General features: G+C 46.7%; 1 protein-coding gene across 6 annotated transcripts in view; it reads right to left on the bottom strand.

Moving 5' to 3' along the window:
• LOC111925531 (mitogen-activated protein kinase kinase kinase 3-like) overlaps positions 1-19,853 on the bottom strand; it is a 75,976-nt gene that overhangs the window by 47,907 nt on the left and 8,216 nt on the right. For 4 of the 6 annotated variants that reach the window (XM_086866513.1, XM_086866536.1, XM_086866552.1 and 1 more), the window contains exon 2: positions 7,168-7,247. In XM_086866513.1, the coding sequence (XP_086722639.1) occupies positions 7,168-7,171 (4 nt within the window). In that variant the 5' untranslated portion in view covers positions 7,172-7,247. Of the gene's footprint in view, positions 1-7,167; positions 7,248-8,666; positions 8,699-14,746; positions 14,880-19,853 lie in introns of those variants that run through there. The other 2 variants (XM_086866521.1, XM_023921990.2) reach the window with 2 other exon arrangements.

The raw sequence follows: 19,853 nt of genomic DNA, 5'->3' as shown, positions 1-19,853 counted from the left end.
CTTGATCTGGGCCTTCCTAGCTGTATGCAAAGGGCACAGCAATTCATTTAGCAGCCTCCACATCCCAACCTTGACCTGGAATCACACAAAACAGCCTCTTCAGAAAGCCTTGGCTGGAAGAGCTCATGCACTTTTTCCAGTAACCCCTCTTTGCAATAAATATCTCAATTCCAGTTTGAGTAATGAGTTTGCTTTGTTTTCTATTAATTAGATCTTGATATCCCTGTCTCTTAGAGACCCTCCTTTTAATAGACATTCCCCATCTTCTCCAGGTACTCACAGACTATGATTTCATCTCCTTTAAACCCCACTTCATTTAAATAAATGGAAATACACAGCTTCTGCCACTAGAGTGATACTTCATTCATTTCTGCAGCTCTCTCCAGTGTTTGTTTGGGGTTTTTTTTTGAGGTGTTTTTGGTTTGGCTTGGGGGTTTTTGTTTGTTTTTTTATCAAGAGGAGAGATCAAAGAAGCACATAATGTCCAGTGGCCAAAGCACCGTTTCATGTCTGTTTGCTGTGTGAGCAGGGGGTAACAGCAAATTTGGCCCACGTGTTCCAGTGGAAATCCACATCTTTCAGACCAGCAGCCACCTGGTTGCCCACTGCCTTTCCAGAGGGTCAGTGTCAGAGCAGGCCAGGTCTTTCCTGGTCCAGGGAACAGGACAACACCCACCCACGTGTCAAAGAATTTGCTTGTGAAGATAAAAGCTGCCTTTTCTCCAAAAGCCAGAGGGGGAAAAAATCTTGGAAACAAAGAAAAACCCTGACCTGGGGTTTCTTCAGTACCTGCCAAAACCATGAACAGGCAGGGACAGCCACCAGCATCCAGGCCAAGCACAAGACACCAGGGGCCAAGGTAGCAAGCCAGCACTTGATGATCTTAAGGGTCTTTTCTAAAGTAAGTGTTTCTGATTCTTAACAGGAGGGATCAATTAGTAAGTAAATACCATCACTGACTGTCCCAGGCAATACTAGGAAGGAGCTCAGTGAGCCAGAGGCTCAGGAGCCTGACTTGGACCATGACAAAAGCCCCCAAGCAAGCAAAGAAGGGACCCAGACACTCTGACAGGCAGCTACAAATACTGTTGTGTAATTCACCCCCCTTGGAAGGGCTCTCTGGGAATGATCTGTGGCAAGCAGAGTGCTGCCTGCACCCACCTAGTGAGATCCTTCCCATAAATTCAACCCACATGCACAAAGCATTTTTGCCACTGTCTGGAGCTGCGTCCAGGGTCTGATAAAGAGAAAAATTATCCAATTACCCTCCTCCAGAGCAGACTGCAGTGCAGCAGACACACCAGTGGAGCACGTTCTCTTTGCAAGTCAGCAAAGGCTCAGCAGCAGCTGGATCCTGCTGCTGCTCTCCCTCCTGCAACCCCACCCAAGGGATGCCAAGGTCACCCCTGTGCAGGACTCAAGGGCAGGGCACAGCCCAGCAGGTCGAGCAGAGCAATTAGACAGGAGGAAGTGAGGAAAGGCCCTCCTAATATGCTGGACTTCTTGGCAGGAGTTTGCTCACTGATGTCTTGAGCTCAGGACACACAAACTCACGTAGAAATGCTGTGGTGTGCTGGGGGTTCTCCTGTGGGTAAGCACATTTCTTCTTCTCAGAGAATTTTGATGCTAAAGGGTGCACCAGGTGGAGGATATTATTAATCCTCAACCTGACAGATCGATGCTCAACTGCTGGTCTCCATAAATGACATTGGTTTGGATTTTTAATTTCAGTTCTATAGCACAATCAGTAACTGCTTTGTGAAAAGAAACAACCAAACCCATCAGAGGCTTTTGACAGCTAGAGATGTCCGTCACACCAAGTGCCCAACAGAACATCTGTGGGTTTAGGGCACAGTTAGTCTATCCCACAGACCCCTTTTCTTGGGGATAGAGCTGAGTTTCTGCCTCCTATTCCCCCTCTACCCCATGCTAGCCCTCAGGTGATCCATACAGCTATTATTGCATAGCCAAACTGGAGACTGTGTTTAGATCAAAAACAACCCTTCCTTTTATGTCCCCCTGCAAAAGGGCAGAGAAATCAGAGAGCAGGAATGGGCTTGGAGGGGAAGGCAAGAATTTGTTCTAAAAAAGCGAAACCAGTTATTTTAAAAATGATAAATGTGTATCACATGTATAACTAAATCAAATCACCAATGACAGGACTCAAGCAGTCTCCAAAATACACACACAAACAAGCAAACACCCCAATGAAATATAGACATGCTAAGACTCCAATCAATTAATGAGAGCATTGAAAAAACAGCAAAAGAGACTAACCTGGCACAGAAATTCATGTACCATTCGAGAGCCAGGGTGAGATCATGAAGAACTCCAACTGCCCTCTGAATTTCCCCAGGAAAAACCAGAAGCAAAGGCAGAGCTGGGACTGCACTTCAGTTTAGGAGAGGTGAGAGTGATGCCCTTAAAACCCCAAGTGATCAGTACCTCACAAACACCAAAACCAAAGCATTTGGGATGGCAAGTTGTAAAAGTTTCAGTGGCTAGGCCACAAATCATACAAGAAACTTCTCCTGATGAGTTGCGAAGCGCCGTGGCTCAATGCCGATGTTCCCTCGCTCCAGAGGCTTACCAGGGACTTTTGCAATGGAAAAGGACTTGGGATCCAAAAGGTGTTTGGTTTAGCTCAGCAGGGAGGGAAAGCAAGGTTACATCTGTGGTTCACCACAAGCCTCCACTCCCAAAATAGCCATCCCTGACAGCGCTGTGCACAGTAAAATTCCACGGGAGCCTTCCCAGGCTCTGCACACACTGCTCTCCTCCACAGCCCCATCCCTGGGCACATTTAGCACCACAAGTCCCCCATACATCCCCACACGCTTGGAGGGTGGCAAAGCCCAGCTAGGAAGGCAATTTTCCCCCAGGTACAGCTCGTGCCACATCCTGACAGTCATTCTTCCTTCTCTCAGCTCCTGACCTGCAGCAGCTCAGGAGCACAAGCTGTGGAGGTGCAGCCACCTCACAGCCTTCACCCCTTCTTGGGGACAATGTCTGGGTTGAAATTGGGTGGCATTTGGTGGGGGGAAGATTTGCTGAAGAGGGCAGAGTTTGGGGAGACAGCTGCTGCCCCTCACATCCAGGCAGTGACTGGGATGCTGGAACAGGAGACAGGATCTTTGAGCCCAACCATAAACCTACTGCTCGTGACAAACCCCTTGTTTCTTGTCTGCTTTTGCAAATTAAAGTTAGTCCAGGAGATCTGCAAGCAGGGCCTAGACCCTTAAAAACCAAAACTAACCACATTTAAGAAAACTTTTGCATGCCTGTAGCTCTGCTACTCCTCACCACTTCAAAGGTAGCAGGTTTCTCATCCCACAAGAAACTTTCACAACTTTTTCGCTTACTCTGCCCTTTGCTCCACACACACTCATTTTTCTCTAATGGATTAACATAATTGAATTAAACTTGGGCCAATTATTCCAGCAGTTTCCCTGCTAAGCTTAAAATTTGCTCCTTCTGAAGAAGGGCTTATGTGCCTAAAAGGCAGCCTGGTTTTTTCCACCTCTATCATTTGGTCTAATAAAAGATATTACCTCTCCCCACAACCCATACCTCTCTCTTGAGCACACTTGAAAGTAGAAAAATGTTTACCCAGCAAAGAAATGTAACTGGCAAGTTATTTCCCCTGACTGACTCTGATACCTTTGAAGGTTATTTGAGGGATCATAAAGAACTCGTTCTCCCTCCCAGCCCAGCGACTTCCAGCGCTCAAAGCCTCAGCTCAGAGCCCATGAACTCCTAACCTGTTGCTGCAGCAACAGCTGCAACATTCCAGATGTGATACAGGTCCAATCCCACATTCCCCAGGTGCCCAGAGCACCCTAAATTTTAGCCCTGGGTACAACGAGTGCAGTGCCAGGAAAGGGAGAAGGAGACCATGAGCACCTTTTAACCCAGACTCTCTCTGAGTTAAATTATTTTATTATAATATAAAGTGCAGCAATCCAACATGAATTAATTTTTCTTTAAGAGCTCTCAGCACACAAAGAGAAAGATAAGAGCAATAAGGAAGAGAAGAGTGAAAGCATGGTGTACTGAGGAATGAGGAAAACACAGCAAGGGAGGGCTGGGACATCCATGGGACAGGGTCTGCTCTGCCCCCACCTGCTCTAGCAGTTCTCCCTGTTTCAGCAGCCCCCAAAAAACCCAAGGAGCTGGGCTGAATGGCCATGCCAGGCTGTTCAGACAAGCCCTCAGCAAGCTGCTGTGCCTTCTGCCAGCCCAGCCTGCAATCACACACACTCTGTCAAGTCAATACTATAAACACTATCATTCTCCCATCTCCCACACCTCAGATGACCTTTCTGTCGAAGCAAAAGTCACTCCAGCAAAGCACTAAAGACCTAAACCTTTGAGTTGTGTGGATGTACTCTGAGCAGAACAGATCAGCCTTCCTGGAGTTTTTACCATCAGAAACACACATGCATGCACACAGCATTTCATAAGCACAACTGAGAATACTTAAATCATTTTTAAAACAAAAAAGAATAAAAGTTAAGCAACAAACAAGCTGGTGCTTTCTGTACCAACTTCTGCAGGTTTTTTTAATATTACTTTTACTGTGATATTTAAACAGCAATTTTTAATACTTATTGGGCAGGGTTTTTCCACTGTGTTGTGCTGCAGATACAAACATCTTTAAAAGTGTCATAAGCACTCATTTGATCGAATTACAAGGAGTCTTGGGGAGAGGCTGCAGATGGAAATGGACTGTAAGATGAATAAAAAGACTCAATGGCAAGGACTTAGGCTGGTCCCAAGCTGGCACATGCAGAGATTCTGCACCAGCCCTGGGACACACTGCTGCACAGGGCTGGTCCAAGCGCTGCATGACACAGAGACGCCAGAAGTCCCCACTTCCCGTCTTGTGGTCTCCATGCAAGGTCATGCAACTTCCCTAGAACACATCTAGGAGTGAACAGTCCTGTGCTGAACTCTGAGACACTGAGCAGACTGTAAATAGGGTCCTGGAAAAAGCTAGACCTGGAATAGACTGTCAGAGATCACCTCATCCAGCACATCTCCTCTGTAGTCCTTTCCAGAAGGAAATCAATGATGTGACCATAAATTCCCTGCACTTCCCCTGAAAATGCTCCCTCATCCCAATGCATGGAGTAGACAAACACATATAAAAGGGAGAGGGAGAGAAGTGAAACTAATAAACCCTCAAAATTTAGCCCAAATTCCTGTGCATCAGCAGAGCCATTGCGGCAATTCTTTAACTGACAAGCACCACTGAGTGACACTGATGGGGACACACAAGAGTTCAGCCATCTCATCCTGACAGCCAAGCTGCAGACCAGACTCAAGATCACCATCAGTGATCCCATTTGGATACATCCTGGCAGATCTAACCCCACAAAGGTGTGGATGCTGCTGCTGATGAGCCACAGCAGTGACATCTTGGTGAGGGGACATGCACAGCACCTTCCACCCGCACACAAAGTGCAAGCAGAACTCCAAACCTGCACAAGACTCCTCCTGATTCAGCTCCCATTCCCAAAAAAACAGCCACAGTGCCTCTCTTCACTCCAGAATTCCCACAGTTAATGCTGCCCAGGTGCACCCATATTACATTTGAAGCTGTCAGGCTGAAGGCACTTTGAGCAAGTTTTATCAACCACTCTCTGTACAAGAAATCACCAAATTAACAATCTCCTGAGAGCTGGGCTGCAGCCAGCAACACCCTGCTGGTGCCAAGGGTGAGTCTGAACTTTCCTTGTTAAAATAACCCACACTGCCTTGACAAAGCAAAGTGGCTTTTGCCTTCAAAGTGAAAATGTTTCTAAAAAATTTTAGGGTTAGTCACCAGGGATTTTAAACTGAAATTGGTCATTCTTTATATTGAAGAAGCAGATCTGGACTTTCTCTTCCCTTCCCTTTTTTTTTTTTAACCTAGCTTTAAATTAGTTCTCTCCCCACAAAACCTCTCTTCTAGGTAACAGAGAAAGAGCAAAAACAAAACATAAAGCCAGGATGGAGTAAATACCACTCTTCTCCTTTCTTCACAGGAGAGAATAAACACTTAAAGTGTGGTAGTGGCTTCAGTTTTCATTTTCTAAATTCAAACCACTACCCAAACTCTGAATCACATTTCTACAAGGGTTTTTATGAGTGTAATTGGTGACAGGACAATGGGGTATGGCTTCAAACTGACAGAGAGAAGATTTACATTAGCTATTAGGAAGAAATTCTTCCCTGTGAGGGTGGTGGGACCCTGGCACAGGGTGCCCAGAGAAGCTGTGGCTGCTCCTGGATCCCTGGAAGTGTCCAAGGCCAGGCTGGACAGGGCTTGGAACAGCTTTGGATAGTGGAAGGTGTCCCTGCCATGGCAGGGGGTTGGAATGAGATGAGGTTTTAGGTCCCTTCCAGCCCAAACCATTCTGTGATTGTGTGACTCTACACACCTGCAAGAACAAACCCTAAATTTACTGGGATTCCTACACATATATCTTTTTTTTTTTTTTTTTCCTTCTTTAAAGCATCGTTTCAGCCATCCCTGAAAAGTTCTGTGTGAACTTGTGTAAATGCTGCAAATGTGCAAGTGCTCAGCTTCAACCAGGACTCCTCCAAGATCTCCTCTTCTTTCTTGGGTCACCAGGTCAGGAAGGCATTTAAGCACTTCCAGTTTGTCCCAGTTCCTGACATAATGAATTTTCTTTAGCAGAAAGTTCTTATCTATAGAGATAAGATCAAAATCACTATGTACCTCCAGAACTATAAATAACTCCCACTTAATAAATGTTCCCTCAGCACCACAGAGCATCTGATACCCAACTATTCCAACAGAAGAGGGAGAAAGTGGAAGTAATTCAGGTCACCAATTAGAAAAGCAATATATTCAAGCTTTGTCTGAAACAGAAAATTCCTTGGGAGAAGATCTACAGGGAATGAAGATGCTCTGCAGAGAAATACAAGGCACACTCGGGAAGAGACTCAACCTAGAACATCATCCACCAGCTCACACTCAGAATAAGAAGAAAATTTGCCCAATTTTGGCACCACTAAAATGCTAAACATAAATTAGAAATCAATGTAATAGTCAGAGCATCTTAGCAATGTCCCCCAGTCTGTTGCCATGCTTGGTAGTCCCAACCAAAATTACCAGGCTGCAGAAAATTAATTGCTCCAGGGAAATCCAGTTCTTACCCATCTTTCCATCTACATCAGGCCTCCATTCCACCAGTCCCAGACTCTTGTGCCTTATCCTCCTCTCTCAAGCATCCACCCTGTAACAAACATACACAGAGGTTACAGATTAATTTTGACATGACAACATGGCCCACTTTTCACAGAGCCTGTCCCCACCATCACCTGGAAAGGAGGGAAGAGGAGAATCTTTAGTTAGGAACAGAGAGCAGGAATCTGCCTTCCTCTGCACACACCAGAGGTAACACACCACAAACCTGGGACCTTAATGCTTTTGAAATCTTGGAGTAAACACCTTGTACTTCCTTAAGAGCAGAACATTTTAATTACATGGTATTTTTAATGTGTTTTTACATGATTAATGTAACCCTAAAGCAAGACCACCTTTAACACTTCACGTTCTGCAGCTTCTCTGTGGGACAACACTCACTGGAGGAACAGAGTGACAGCAGGACATGGAAAAGCAGTCCTGGATCAAAGCAGAAATCTAGATTTAGGCTTCCAAATGACAGCCAAGGTTCACCAGGGCTAGACCAGCTTTGCTCTAGTTGTATGGGGAAAAAGCTGAGTGCAGGCAGCCCTCAGCAGCAGTGACTGCCCCGTACATCCCTCATGGGAGGTGTGTCCTCCCAGAGTTTCAGCCTTTAATCTCCCCCAACACCAGCTCACAAGTGGGCTCAGTGACTTGCCATCCTGCATTCAGCCAAACTCCTGCACACAGGCTTTTTGGGTTGTTTTTTTTTTTTTGGCCACCAAGAAACTAAAACAGGCCTGAACCTGCTGGAGCCTGTCCTGCTCACTAATGAAAATTTATTTTAGACTGAATGAAGGCAAAATCCACCTAAAGATGGGCACCTTTTAAAGGACACTGTGATTGAAGACAATATCAAATTCCACTTTAGCTGCCTGAAAAGCCCTCAGATTTCTTGGTCATAAATCTGTGTGATAGCACAAGAAAAGGGAGAAACACCTCAAGGACTTTATCAGACTTGCACAGGGAGTAAGATATTCCTGTCCTGCAGGTTGCCCTGAAGTCAATGAGAGCCATGTGCTCCAGGACACTGCCATGGCTCTTGGAGTGTTGAATAGGAGGAATTGGTCAGAAATGGTAGGAAAAGGAACTTTGAAAATCTCCTGGCTTGGTCAAATCAACACAAACACAGCAACAAATCTGAAGAGAACCTGCAATGGCCCCAAGCATGGATTAAAAGGATTTTCTGCAGCTCTGGTGCCTCGGTGTTGGTGAGCAGAGGAATATTTATCCAACCCATTTTGAGAGAGAGGAGCAGGAAGGGAAGGTGATAAGAGAGCAGCAGAGGCTGAGACATCCAGGTGCTCTCGAGAGGAGAGCGTTGTTCCTTCTGCTGCTGCAGCTTCCTCCCAGGACAGCACCACTCAGCCTGAGAGCCCAGGACCACCAGCAACTCTGCTCTCTCCATTTGCAAGACCAAGGAGGAGGCAAGAAGTAACCAAACAGCTTGAATGGTTAAAAATCCTACCTTGAGAAGGAACTGGTCAGTCTATGCAACTCTGAAACAAGAGGGAGCAGAAAACCAGCAAGAAAACAGGGCAAAGAGTCCATCTTATTATAACAAGAGCAGGAAACAGCCCAAACCTTCACTTTTGCTTTCAAAACTGCTGTGACACTTCCAGGAATTAAGCTGCGTGCATAGTTTACACCAAGGGCCACAGGCTGGATTAACTGTAAATTCCTGGGACAGCCCACACTAACTCTCCTATCAGGGCAATAGATTTTTCTAATGTATTTCTGGAGACCTTCCAGACCTTTCCAAACCGTATCTAGTCACAAAAACAAGCGCCTACAGGAACTGTGCAAACGAGCCCTGGAAAAAACAGGTGACCTTTCCATCAGCAGAGCCCTCCCTGTGCTGTTCTCCATCACCTCTGCCACAGCAAACCCCTGAGAGCCCACTGCCCAGCCCTCCTGGGCAAACCAGCCCCTGCACACAGGGCAGGAAATCTCCACAGATACACAAGAGAATGAAGGGTTTTCTGTTTTAGCAGATCTCAGTCCTGAGCACAGCCGGCCTTCAAACTGGACTGCAAACACTGGCGATTTCCGTGGCTTCCCAAAAATACATACCAGCAGCTTCCTGTTACAGAAGGACAAATTCCTGTTTCTAGTACAAATTCTGTCCTATTATTATGTCCCTTAAAAAAAAAAAAGGGAGGGGAAAAATAAGAGGGCAAAAAAAAGTGGAAAATTCTTTTCCTATAGATGCTGTTCCAAGCAGCTTCTCCTCCCGCCAAGCTCCCTGATCAGCTTGGGACACAAAACCAGTGAGCATCTGAAACTGGGCTCTCACTGGCCTCTGCAGCACTCCCACAGCCCACAGAACTCTGTAAACCTACTTGAAATCTCCCTGGTTCTCACTGGAAAGCACCTGCCAAGCAATGAGAGAGCTCAGCAAGGCGTTGGCTCCCAGGGATGCTGGGGCAACGTACTCCAGGTTTGTGTTGTGCATGCAAGAGGCTCTGTCTGCTCCAGTCTGCCCAGGGAACTGCTGGAAGTTACCTCACCTGCAGGAATGGCCAGTATAGATGCTTTCAGCTAGGGGAAAAGCAGTTTTTGATTTGCCTGAGCTGAACTTTGCAGACAGAGTAGCACAACTTCATCACAGCTCCACGAGCGCAGGGTTTGAGTGTCTACGTGAGAGATGTGTGCAAGGTTATTAATCCACTTGGAAAATTAATCCCATCTTTCCCTTTTTCTTCCAGTACTTCTGACTGGGAAGGGATTAAGCAAGACTGAGCTCAGGGGAGACAACACTTCAGCCATGACATGTCTGTGCATCCATGACTCCTGCCTCTGTGGATCTAAGTTACAGAAAGCAAAGCAGGGAAGGAGAGGATGGAGAGGTGTGATTTTCTCTTAGATGCAAGGGAAGACAAAACAAAGTGACCAGCAGATTTACTGTGAAGAATTATGTAGGATGAAGGTTAGGAAAGCAGGAAGAGTGTAGTCCAGCATTTGGAGCTGGAGTCACCTGCAGTCTACTACTGATATATGGGATTTACAGTATCACCTACCCCAAAAAGGGTTGTTCTTACCCCACAGAGGCTCAGCATCCACCATAAAACACAGAGTTCAAGTCAGCAAGTCTTGCCACTGCTGCAGCACAAGCAAGCAGCATCTCCCTCTGCAATTTATCATCCCCAGCCTTCCTGAGAAAGCAGCACCTACTTATTCCTGCCTGAGCACCACTTAGCACTTTGGTTTGAAGGTGTAGGGCACACACTACTGTAAAAAAAAAAAAAGAAAAATAAAGTAATAATAAGCCACAGTTGCCCCTGAAATAGGGCTCGGCTGGAAAGCTACTCAAACTAGCATTGCTAAAATTGGGACTTTCCTTGTTTTTTCAAGCAGCGGGGAACATGTTGGGCTCAGAGAGTTTAACAAGCAAGAGTCAAGCGGAAAAAATCTCTCCTTTTTAAGAGTTGACCACATTAACTTTCAGCAAGTTTCCGGGAGTCCTGCCAGAGCACTGGAGTTTTGTGTACTACGGAACTGTTAAAAATATTATTGTAAATGTTATTTTCAAAAAGCTTCAGAGGCCAGCGCTGGGGTAGTGTTAAAAACAACAGCAAAGCAAATGAGATTGTTTTAATGGTGAGAACACAAATGTATGTGTGCTGATAGCTCAGGCAGCCTGCAGGCTTGGCAAAGAGGGACTCAAAGGCAAAGGGAGAGTGGCTGGAATATTACAGGTTTTCTCTTATCATCCCAACCTCATCCTTATAGTTTTCTCTAGACACTGCAGGACATTCAACCTGGAACCTGGACCCATATTCTGGGATGCACAAAAGAATAGCTAAATTTTGGTGCCACTTCAGACACATAAGACCCTGCCCCCATGGCATTTTCCACTCAGGTTATACAAAGGATATACCATGCAAGGGAAGTAAAAAAATAGCAATTTAAGACCATGCATCTCTGTAGATGTAGCATTTAGGGATATGGCTTAGTCATGGACTTGGCAGTTGTGGGTTAATGGTTGGACTCTGATGTAAAAGGTTCTTTTCCAACCAAAATGATTCTCTGGTTCCATGTTTATGAGCATGGAACTCTCTGCAGACATGTGTCTAACCCGGTTTGCAGGTGTATCTCCCCAGAGAGCTCAAGGGACAAAGTCCATGAGCCAAGATGAGGAGAGCAAAACCTCCCCTGACCAGGCTGCTACTCTGGAAGTGACATGCACAGACCAGCACAGCTCATGGAAGGAGCCAGCCCGTGCCCTGGGAACTACAGCCCACAAAACCAGCAAGCAATTCTGGATCAGTACCCATCAGCTGAGGCTGCATCTCCCCAGTCTGGGGTATGACACCCCAAAACTGCTGAAGAATCTTTCTCACAGCTGCTGTTGAGAGAACAGATCTGTGTTTAAAAGCCATCATGCCCAGTGGAGGATTCCTTCAGTCAGTGACCCAGCCAGGGCAGCTGCACTTGACAGCTGCTTCTGGGGAAAAATCTCCTGAGCCATCCTCTTTGTTCTAGCATGAGGTGTACTGAGAATAAGAGGTTTAGAACCTGTTTGAGTCCTGCTGTTAACATCCATGACAGCCCTTTAAAGAAGCCATTGAGATCTTAAAACAAATCCTCTTCTCAGAAATTACTTTATAAATGAAAAGTTCCAGGCAGCACACTTCAGTAAGTTATCATAGAGTGGTTTGGGTAGAAAAGGATCTTAAAGATGTCCCAGTTCAAGCCCCCTGTCAAGGGCAGGGACACTTTCCACTATCCCAGGGTGTTCCAAGCCCCATCCATCCTGGTCTTAGACACTTCCAGGGATGGAGCAGCCACAGCTTCCCTGAGTACCCTGTGTCAGGGTGCCTCTTCACCCTCACAGGAAAGAATTTCTTCCTAATATCCAATCTAAAGCTCTCCTCCTTCAGTTTAAGACCATCCCCCCCTGTCCTATTACTCCACTTCCATGTAAGAAGTCCCTCTTCAGCTCTCTTGTAGCCCCTTTAGATACTGGAATTTTTCTCAGTCCCTTTTCATGCTTTGCAGTAATATTCTTTTTACAAAAGTCAGTGCAGCAATCAGTAATGTATACTGGCATATTAAGCAGCTTTGATTTTTCCATACAGATCTCAAACTTCTGGAACAATAAAACAAAGAAGCAAATCAAAAGGATTAAAAAGGGCTCTTTTATCAGCAAAGGTCAGACAGCTCAGCCCCATCAGGTCAGAGTAAATCTATTTTACATGTAAGAGACAGGTCAAGCAAAGCAAGTGTCCAGAGAGCACTCTGTTCTCCACCTGTTTGGGTTTTTATTTCTATCAGGGTCTGCACAGCACAGAATTGTGTCTCTACTGAACTTACATTTTTTATAGAGGAACCACTTCCCCCAGCAACTGGTGAAGATGAAAAAATTTGCAGACACCCTGATTACACCCCAAAGCTCACCTCAGTCCCAATGTGCCTAAATCCAAGTTTTCAAATCCTCCACTGAAGTGACCAAGCCTGAAGGATCCTCATCTCCTGCAAGCCTGAACATTCACCTCCCCAGATGAAGCTGAGCCAGGACAATTTACACACACACAGAGCCCTGTCTGTGAGGATGAAGATCTGCAGCTAGGGGAGAGCACTGTCCTGCATCATTCTCCCTTTCACAGGGCAAAATCCTGTCCTCAGATAGTTCTCTGTGCATTTATGAATCAGAGGGAAACCCTGATGCCAGTTACACCTACAGAAACCCTCTGATTCCAATGAACATTCCCTTCTAAGTGAACACAGCAAAGGGAAGGTATTTCTACATATAACACAAAAACCAGTGCAGAAGAATGTTGTCATTTCTTCCTCCTGCAGGTTTTCATTGCCTTATTTTTGTCCTTCTCCTCAAATGACCAACGATTTTGTGGGAGGGAAATTAAAGCAAAACCATGTATCTGGAAAAGTGAAGCTTCAGGCTCTTTCTCCCATGTTTCTGAGAAAAACAGGAAGAAGAAGGAACAGAAACAAAAAAGGAGGAATAGATAGTAAAACCTTCAGGTGAAATAAGCCATCAGGAAAGTGTTTATCTCAGAAAAAAATCTTTCCTAGGAAAAGCAACTGGGAGAAATTCTGGTATCAAAGAGTCTCCATGAATGAAGCTTTACACCAGAGAGCTGCAAAGCCAACGTTGTGCCATGGAGAACCTGTCCTGAGAGCTGGAATCTGTGCCAGGGACGGGGATCCCCAGTTCTCCACGAGGATAATGGCAGGCAGAAACCAACCCCATCTGTGTAGCTTCAACATCTAAGAGTATCAAATGCATAACCAACCTTACGGCTGGTCCAACATGCTCTAGCAGGGATTTTAACAATAAGTGACCAAGCTCTGCACTGGGAAGGAGCAAAATCCATCCCACGCTCTTGGCATGACATCATGGCAGGATCAGGGCTTCGAAGCCACTGTGCCAACTTCCAGACTCACCCCACCTCGTCTCTGATCCACTTTCTGTCCCTTACAACACCCCCCTGAGAGCACAGAGGATAACACGCCTGCACATGCCAGGAGCCATCCCACCAGCCTTTGTAATCCAGCATTTACCCTCAGCCTGCCACAATCGATAGTCCCTCGCAGCCATCCCCCTGCACAGCTTCCTCTCTAACAAGCCACAGCCTCGCCCCCGCAGCCTGGCTGGATTTTATTGATCCCAACCAGACTTTCTGATCGACTGCAAAGCCGAGGGCTCAGCACTAATTGACCACTCTCTGCTCTCTCAGCAGCTGCCTGGTTGATTTGCTCCTTCTCTGTGGGCAAGAAGCACAACCTCCACAGCTCATGGAGAGACCAGGACCTCAACAGCCACCACAAATTTTGACAGGTCCTTTCCTTGCTCGTGCCACTTCTGCCATGAAACTCTGGATTGAGATTTCTCCAGTGGGAGAAAGCAGAGCTCAGTGAGTGCTTGGTGGCAAGCAAAGATGAGAAGCCAGCTGTGGTTTTGGGCAGAAGGACCAGGTTTCTGCACAGCCCCAGGACTGTGCCGGTCCCATGAGCTGCTGGCTCGTGCCTGCCGCCACTGGGGTGGTGATGGGGTTACGAAACAAGCAAGTGGGGCAGCTTGCACAGAGCTTTGCTCTCCTCCTCCTCTGGGCTTGCAGTATCACATGAACTCAAGTGCACTTGCCTTCATGGTGAAAAATGAGCCAAGCACAGTGCAGGAACCAGACTGTGAGCACACAGCCACGTGCTCACAGAACCTTACAGGCCTGCAGAGCTCACGCATTGCCCGAAGCTCAGAGCACTCAGGGTCTCCCAGGTCTGCCTTGCCTCTCCTGCCAGCCCTTCCCCATGCAATTTTCACAAAGCTGTGGCTCTGCAGAGCCTGAGCACAGCCTGTTGCTTGCTGCAGTAAACACAAGGCAGCTTCTTCTCCAGAAGAGTTGCCCAAGCTGTGCCTTCACCCAAGAGTGACCTGCTCCCACAGCAGCTTCTTGCTGCACTCAATTTATTCCCCAAGCACGGTGGAGGGAAGAAAAGATGGCAACACTGAGGAAAAGGCACATCTTGCTTCTAAACCCAGCTCAGGGCATTGCAGAACTTGAGACTGAGAGCATGACAGCTCACCAAAGCCAAGAGCAGTCTGCAGGGGAGGCAGTGGGATGAGTAACTTCCTCTCCTACGATGTCCAGCCTGGTGTGGAGCAATGGAAAGTCACTGTGGGCATTTTGTCCAGCTCAGAGAAAGTCCAACCTGAAAACTTTCAGAAAAGAGAAAGCCATCACCCTTGAGAGGCCATGAACCAACTCTGCACCATCAAGGCAGCTGTACAACACCTCAGAACTGGCAGGCCAGCTGCTCAGCTGCTCCGAAATCAGGTCACTTATTAGGCACAGTGGGAAAGCAGTCAACTACTTTTAGAAGAAAGCTCTGGAGAAATACAGTTCAGTTCAATATTGATTCCCACGGCTCCGTTACAGACAGACAGAATTAATTTCCAGGATGGAAAGAAACATATGCCTACATATCAAAACAAAATACAGAAGCCTTTCCAGTCCTCCGGCTGCATTTCAATGGAAACCAGAAGGCTGTCATGATAGAAAGATTTCAGTTTTCTAATTAATCCTCCCTGCTGAGAGTTTAATGCTGCTAATTGATGAGGAGAGGTGGTGTCCAGACAGAGCTTGCAATTCCTTTTTACATCTTTAGGCCAAGTTCTCTCTATATTAAACAATAATAAGGCAGATTTGCTCCCTGTGTGCTCTGTGCCCTGCCCCAGCTCCCTCCTCCCTAGGAGATGTCTGGTGCAGGGAAGGGAGGCGAAGCCCATGTCAGAGCTCTTTACAAGTGTTGGAAGTTTTCCCGGAAAACGTCATCTGTGATAATGTCACTTCCACAGGACAAGCCAAGAGAAAGACCAGTGGTGCCAGGGACACTGCCTGTACCATGAAACAGATCCTTCATGGATCTAGGAGAGCTTCTCCCATGCAACAGAGCAATTGCTCAGCCAAGAGACGTCCCATAACGCTTCCAAAATCCACACAAAATGTGCCGTGGTGTCGGGAAATGGATCATCAGACCCTGCAGAACAGCCCCTGGGGCCCAACCAAGTGCCACCACCAGCAAAAGACGTCACCCATGCAGAGGAAGGTTGGCTGCTCACCTGCACCAAAGAATGGATCTCATCCTTAGCCCTAAATGTTGACCTCACACTGGTGCTGACCAGGAGACACCTCTGGAGCCAGCAAAGTGATCCCAAGTGCAAAAACCAGCACAGGCTCAGTAGGAGAAGGCAGTTCAGTTCATGTCTGGATAGGACAGTCCTGCTCCCATTCCCTAGGAGAGCACATGCTCTAGCTCTTCCCTGATTTAGTTAAGGGCAGAATTTGTCCCTTTACTCTCAACACTCGCCGATTTCAACCCGAGTGCTCTGAGCTGCAATTGGGGAACGTGAAATAAAATCCAATCCACGTGCACCGTGCTGTGGTTACTAAGCAGCAATAAACCAAGCAATGCTGATGGTCCCCAAGCTCTGGCCTGACACTCCAGCAGTGCTCTGTTTGTCATGGCAATAGCATTTCCACCTGCACCTCTCTGACATCTCCTCTGGGAGCCTTTGCACACCGCTGTCGTAGATCATGGCCAGCAGAGCCCAGGCCAGCTGTGCAGAGGTCCAGCTGGCTGACCTCTCCTTTCCAAAAGGCTTCTATTTTTTTTCCCCCCCCTTATTATTATTAGTTTTCAAGCCACCTACTCCACCATGAAGTAAAATTAGCTTATTCCTAGAATGCTATAAAAAGACAAGCTCATGCCTGCAAGTTAAGGGGAAGGCTCCAAACACGCCAAGAACATCAAGTTAAGAGCTTTTGGCCCTTTTACTACAAAATCCTATTGTTGCAAGCAATTTGTGCACGTGCAGGTTGAGTCACGTGCGTGCAGAGTCCCTCACCTGCACAGGCTGCCTGCTGCTCCTCCACAGAGCCCTGAGCAAACCACTCCTGTCTGCCCAGCAGCCTATTCATAAATACACCCCAGGGAGAAAAGCTGCTGGCCAGCAGGGAGGTGGACGAGATGATCTAACGGGACCTTTTCCATCTCTTAACTTTTCTGCTTAGTCACAGGGTAAATATCTCCCACGTTGTAGAGAAACACGCTGGCTTTGCTCTCCTGCTCGTGGTGGGAGAGCTGCCCGCTGAGATGTTTTGTTTTCCAGATGTTCACAGGATCACAGAACGGCTGTGGTGGGAATGGAGCTCTGGAGATCTCCCAGTCCAAAACTGAAGGAGGCTCACCTAAAGCAGGTTGCACAGGATCACGTCCAGGCAGGTTTTGAATGCCTCCAGAGACAGCTAACAGGGCTTACCCAGGGAAAGTTAAGCATCAGAGGACTTGCATTAGCCTGGTTTTCAGCTTCAGTGAGCTCTGAGGCACCCAAGCAAGTCCCTAATTCCTGTCCCACAGCCATGAGCAGAACAGGAACCTCATTTTTGTCCTGAGTACCATCAGAGTTCTTCTCTGAGCTCTCAAGCCTGCTCCTGTCCAAGGTGGAAAGGCACTTCATTTACTTTTGCAGAAGGCAGGTTGGCAGCCAGCAAACCTCCAGGTCAAGCCTCCTGTGACAGACTGTCAGAAAAAACTCAAAAACCCCAACCACCCAAAAAAGGGAAAAGCAAGGAACCAAAGAGCTTGGGGAGAAGAGGCTCCAATGCAGCTTAGGTGTTTAGGTTTACATGGCAATTTCCATTGGCATTGACTCATGCCACAACAGGCTCCCTTTTGGTTTTAAAATGCCTAAAAAGTGCAAGACTTCCACAAGAGACCATCCTCACACAACCCAGAGAGCACCTGAGAGCCTCAAGGCCACAGATCTGCAAATCTGACCATGCAAGGAGAAAAATATTTCACCATATAAATCATAAAAAGACCCCACACCATAAAAAACAACAAAAACAAACAAACAAACAAAAAAAATCACCAAAAGCCACATAGTCTAAATATCTTTTGCAACGAGAGGAACACCAAGGGATGGGGCAGCATCTCTGGAAAGGTTTCTGCTGACAATGGGATAGTCCTGAGCATTTCAGATTCTCACAGGATTCTGTGTTTTTCATAAGAACCTTGTTCCTGGAGTCACATGATTACATCAGAATCCACACTTCCCCTTTCTTTTCTTTTTTTTTGTTAAAAAGAAGTATTTGCAGATGTCAAAAGTTGAAGACGTGTAAGTCATGTCTGACTTGGTCAAACAAGAAGGAATAGAAACATCTACTTTAAAAGAAATAAATCTGGGTTTTTTTGGTTTTTTTTTTTTTTTTTTGAGGAAAGCATGTGATCCAGGATTCCCTTTCACCAAGAGCATACACTGGAAACCTTAGACTGGACAGGGAATGACTTAATTCTGGGGAGAGGTGGGTTCCTTCAATATCTTTATCTGTAAGTTACAGATGGAAAAAGGCAGCTTTCATAGCAACACCTGCCTAGAAACTACACAGCCCCTTTGGGGTACCCTGATACTGGCTTTCCTAGTCAAAAGAACATTATGCACTGGGGGACAATATCAAGGCACAGAAGTTTTTTAAAAAATGAAATAATAATACAGCAGAGTGTCTTTCCAGATTTTGTTTCCACTTATTTTGTCCAGCATCGAGCAGGGTAAAGCCATGGAATTCAGGTATGCCAGCTCATCAGCTGGCATTCCCTGCTCACCAAAACCAGCAGATTCACAGCTACTGGTGGATCCTGCCCAGCAGAAATTTATCTTATGGCAAAAATTCATCTATAAACAAGGACTTGACCTCCTGAAAAAGCCTGTGTTGGATCTCACAGAGCTCATCCTGTGCTGTTCCTGAGCCTGGGGCAGTGTCACCATGGCATTCCTGACACCTGGGCTGCAGCTGCCCACCACTTCAGAAAAATAAACTTTGGCCACATGTTCAAATACTCACAAGCACCACAAAGAGCAGAAGACCTCAGGTCACATTTATTTCCTATTTTTGCATGGAACAAAACAATTAAGACCTAGAAGACTCAGATCTGTGGCATGCAAGGCCATGCATTGAATACATTATACGCATGGAAAAAAAGGGGTAAAGACTACACTTCTGGTTAAACCAGTGGTCTTTACCCATTCTGTCCAAACTAACCAGCAAAGATGCAGAGAAATTCAGAGGTGGAGGGGAACAGGAAGGGCCTGAGCAGCCGTGATGCTGACAGCAGCTCCTGGCACAGGGTGCTTGTGCAGGCAGCAGCCCAGCCAAGCCCTGGGGGTGGCATCCATCACCCTCAAAGCCTTGGAGCTCAGCCGTGCCATTCCTCGAGCTCCAAGGCTTTGCTTTTCGTCAGCTTTTCATAGAGACAGCAGCAGGACAGCTTCTCCTGCTCGCCGGGCACGCACGGGGCAGAGAAAGGAAACCTCGCTGGCAAAGCCTCTGGTCTCTGCATTATCTCATCTCCGAGATGCCAAGGAAGTGAGCACAAACCTGTTGAGCTGCATTGTTCCTTCTCAGCCCTGGCCGAGGGCTGGGCCATGGAGCTGCTGTGTTCCTGCTGTTCCGAGCACAGACCTGCTCCTCTCCAGCCCATCCTCAGCACAGCAGGACACGCTTCTGCCTGCCCTGGCTGCAGAATTAACCCAGCACAGACCCTGCCTTAGAGGCTGCTTCATGGCTATCAAATTCCTGCACAGTGTGGAACACACCAAAGCCTCGCTCCTCCCAGCCACGCTGAGGATGGGCACACCAAACCCACCGCACCACAAATCTCTTTATCCAAACCATCACCGTCTGCCTGCCCAGGATTTCCCTTCTGTCTGCTCTCAGGTGCCTGTAAATGGTGTCTGGACTTGGGAAGGAAACCACAGAGGCTGCTGCAACCTGGCTGCAGAGGTGTCAGAACACCTGGGGACCTCCTGCCCCCTGCAGCTGTCACAGGGCTCTGAGTCCCTTTGGTGAATGCTTATCTTGCTGCACTTGATTCTCAAGGGTGTCTGTGCTGCTGCCTTTGGACTGCACAGGAAAAACCAGAAAGTGAATAAAATAATAAATATTATATTAATTATAATATTTATAATATTATAATATTTATTGTATAAGTATTTTTAAATAAGAATCAGATTAACCAAACACTAAAACACCTCATGCTAAGACTCTGCTGCATCATCAAAGTTCCCTATTTGAGCAAAGATGGTCAAAAAAATAAAATTAATTTTTTTTTTGTTTGCAGAATTTCCTCTGTA

This window comes from Cyanistes caeruleus, chromosome 1, assembly GCF_971803275.1.
Source record: "Cyanistes caeruleus chromosome 1, bCyaCae1.hap1.1, whole genome shotgun sequence".
Taxonomy (NCBI): domain Eukaryota; kingdom Metazoa; phylum Chordata; class Aves; order Passeriformes; family Paridae; genus Cyanistes; species Cyanistes caeruleus.
The sequence above is the reverse complement of the archived record's forward strand: the minus strand, read 5'-3'. Positions and strand labels throughout refer to the sequence as shown.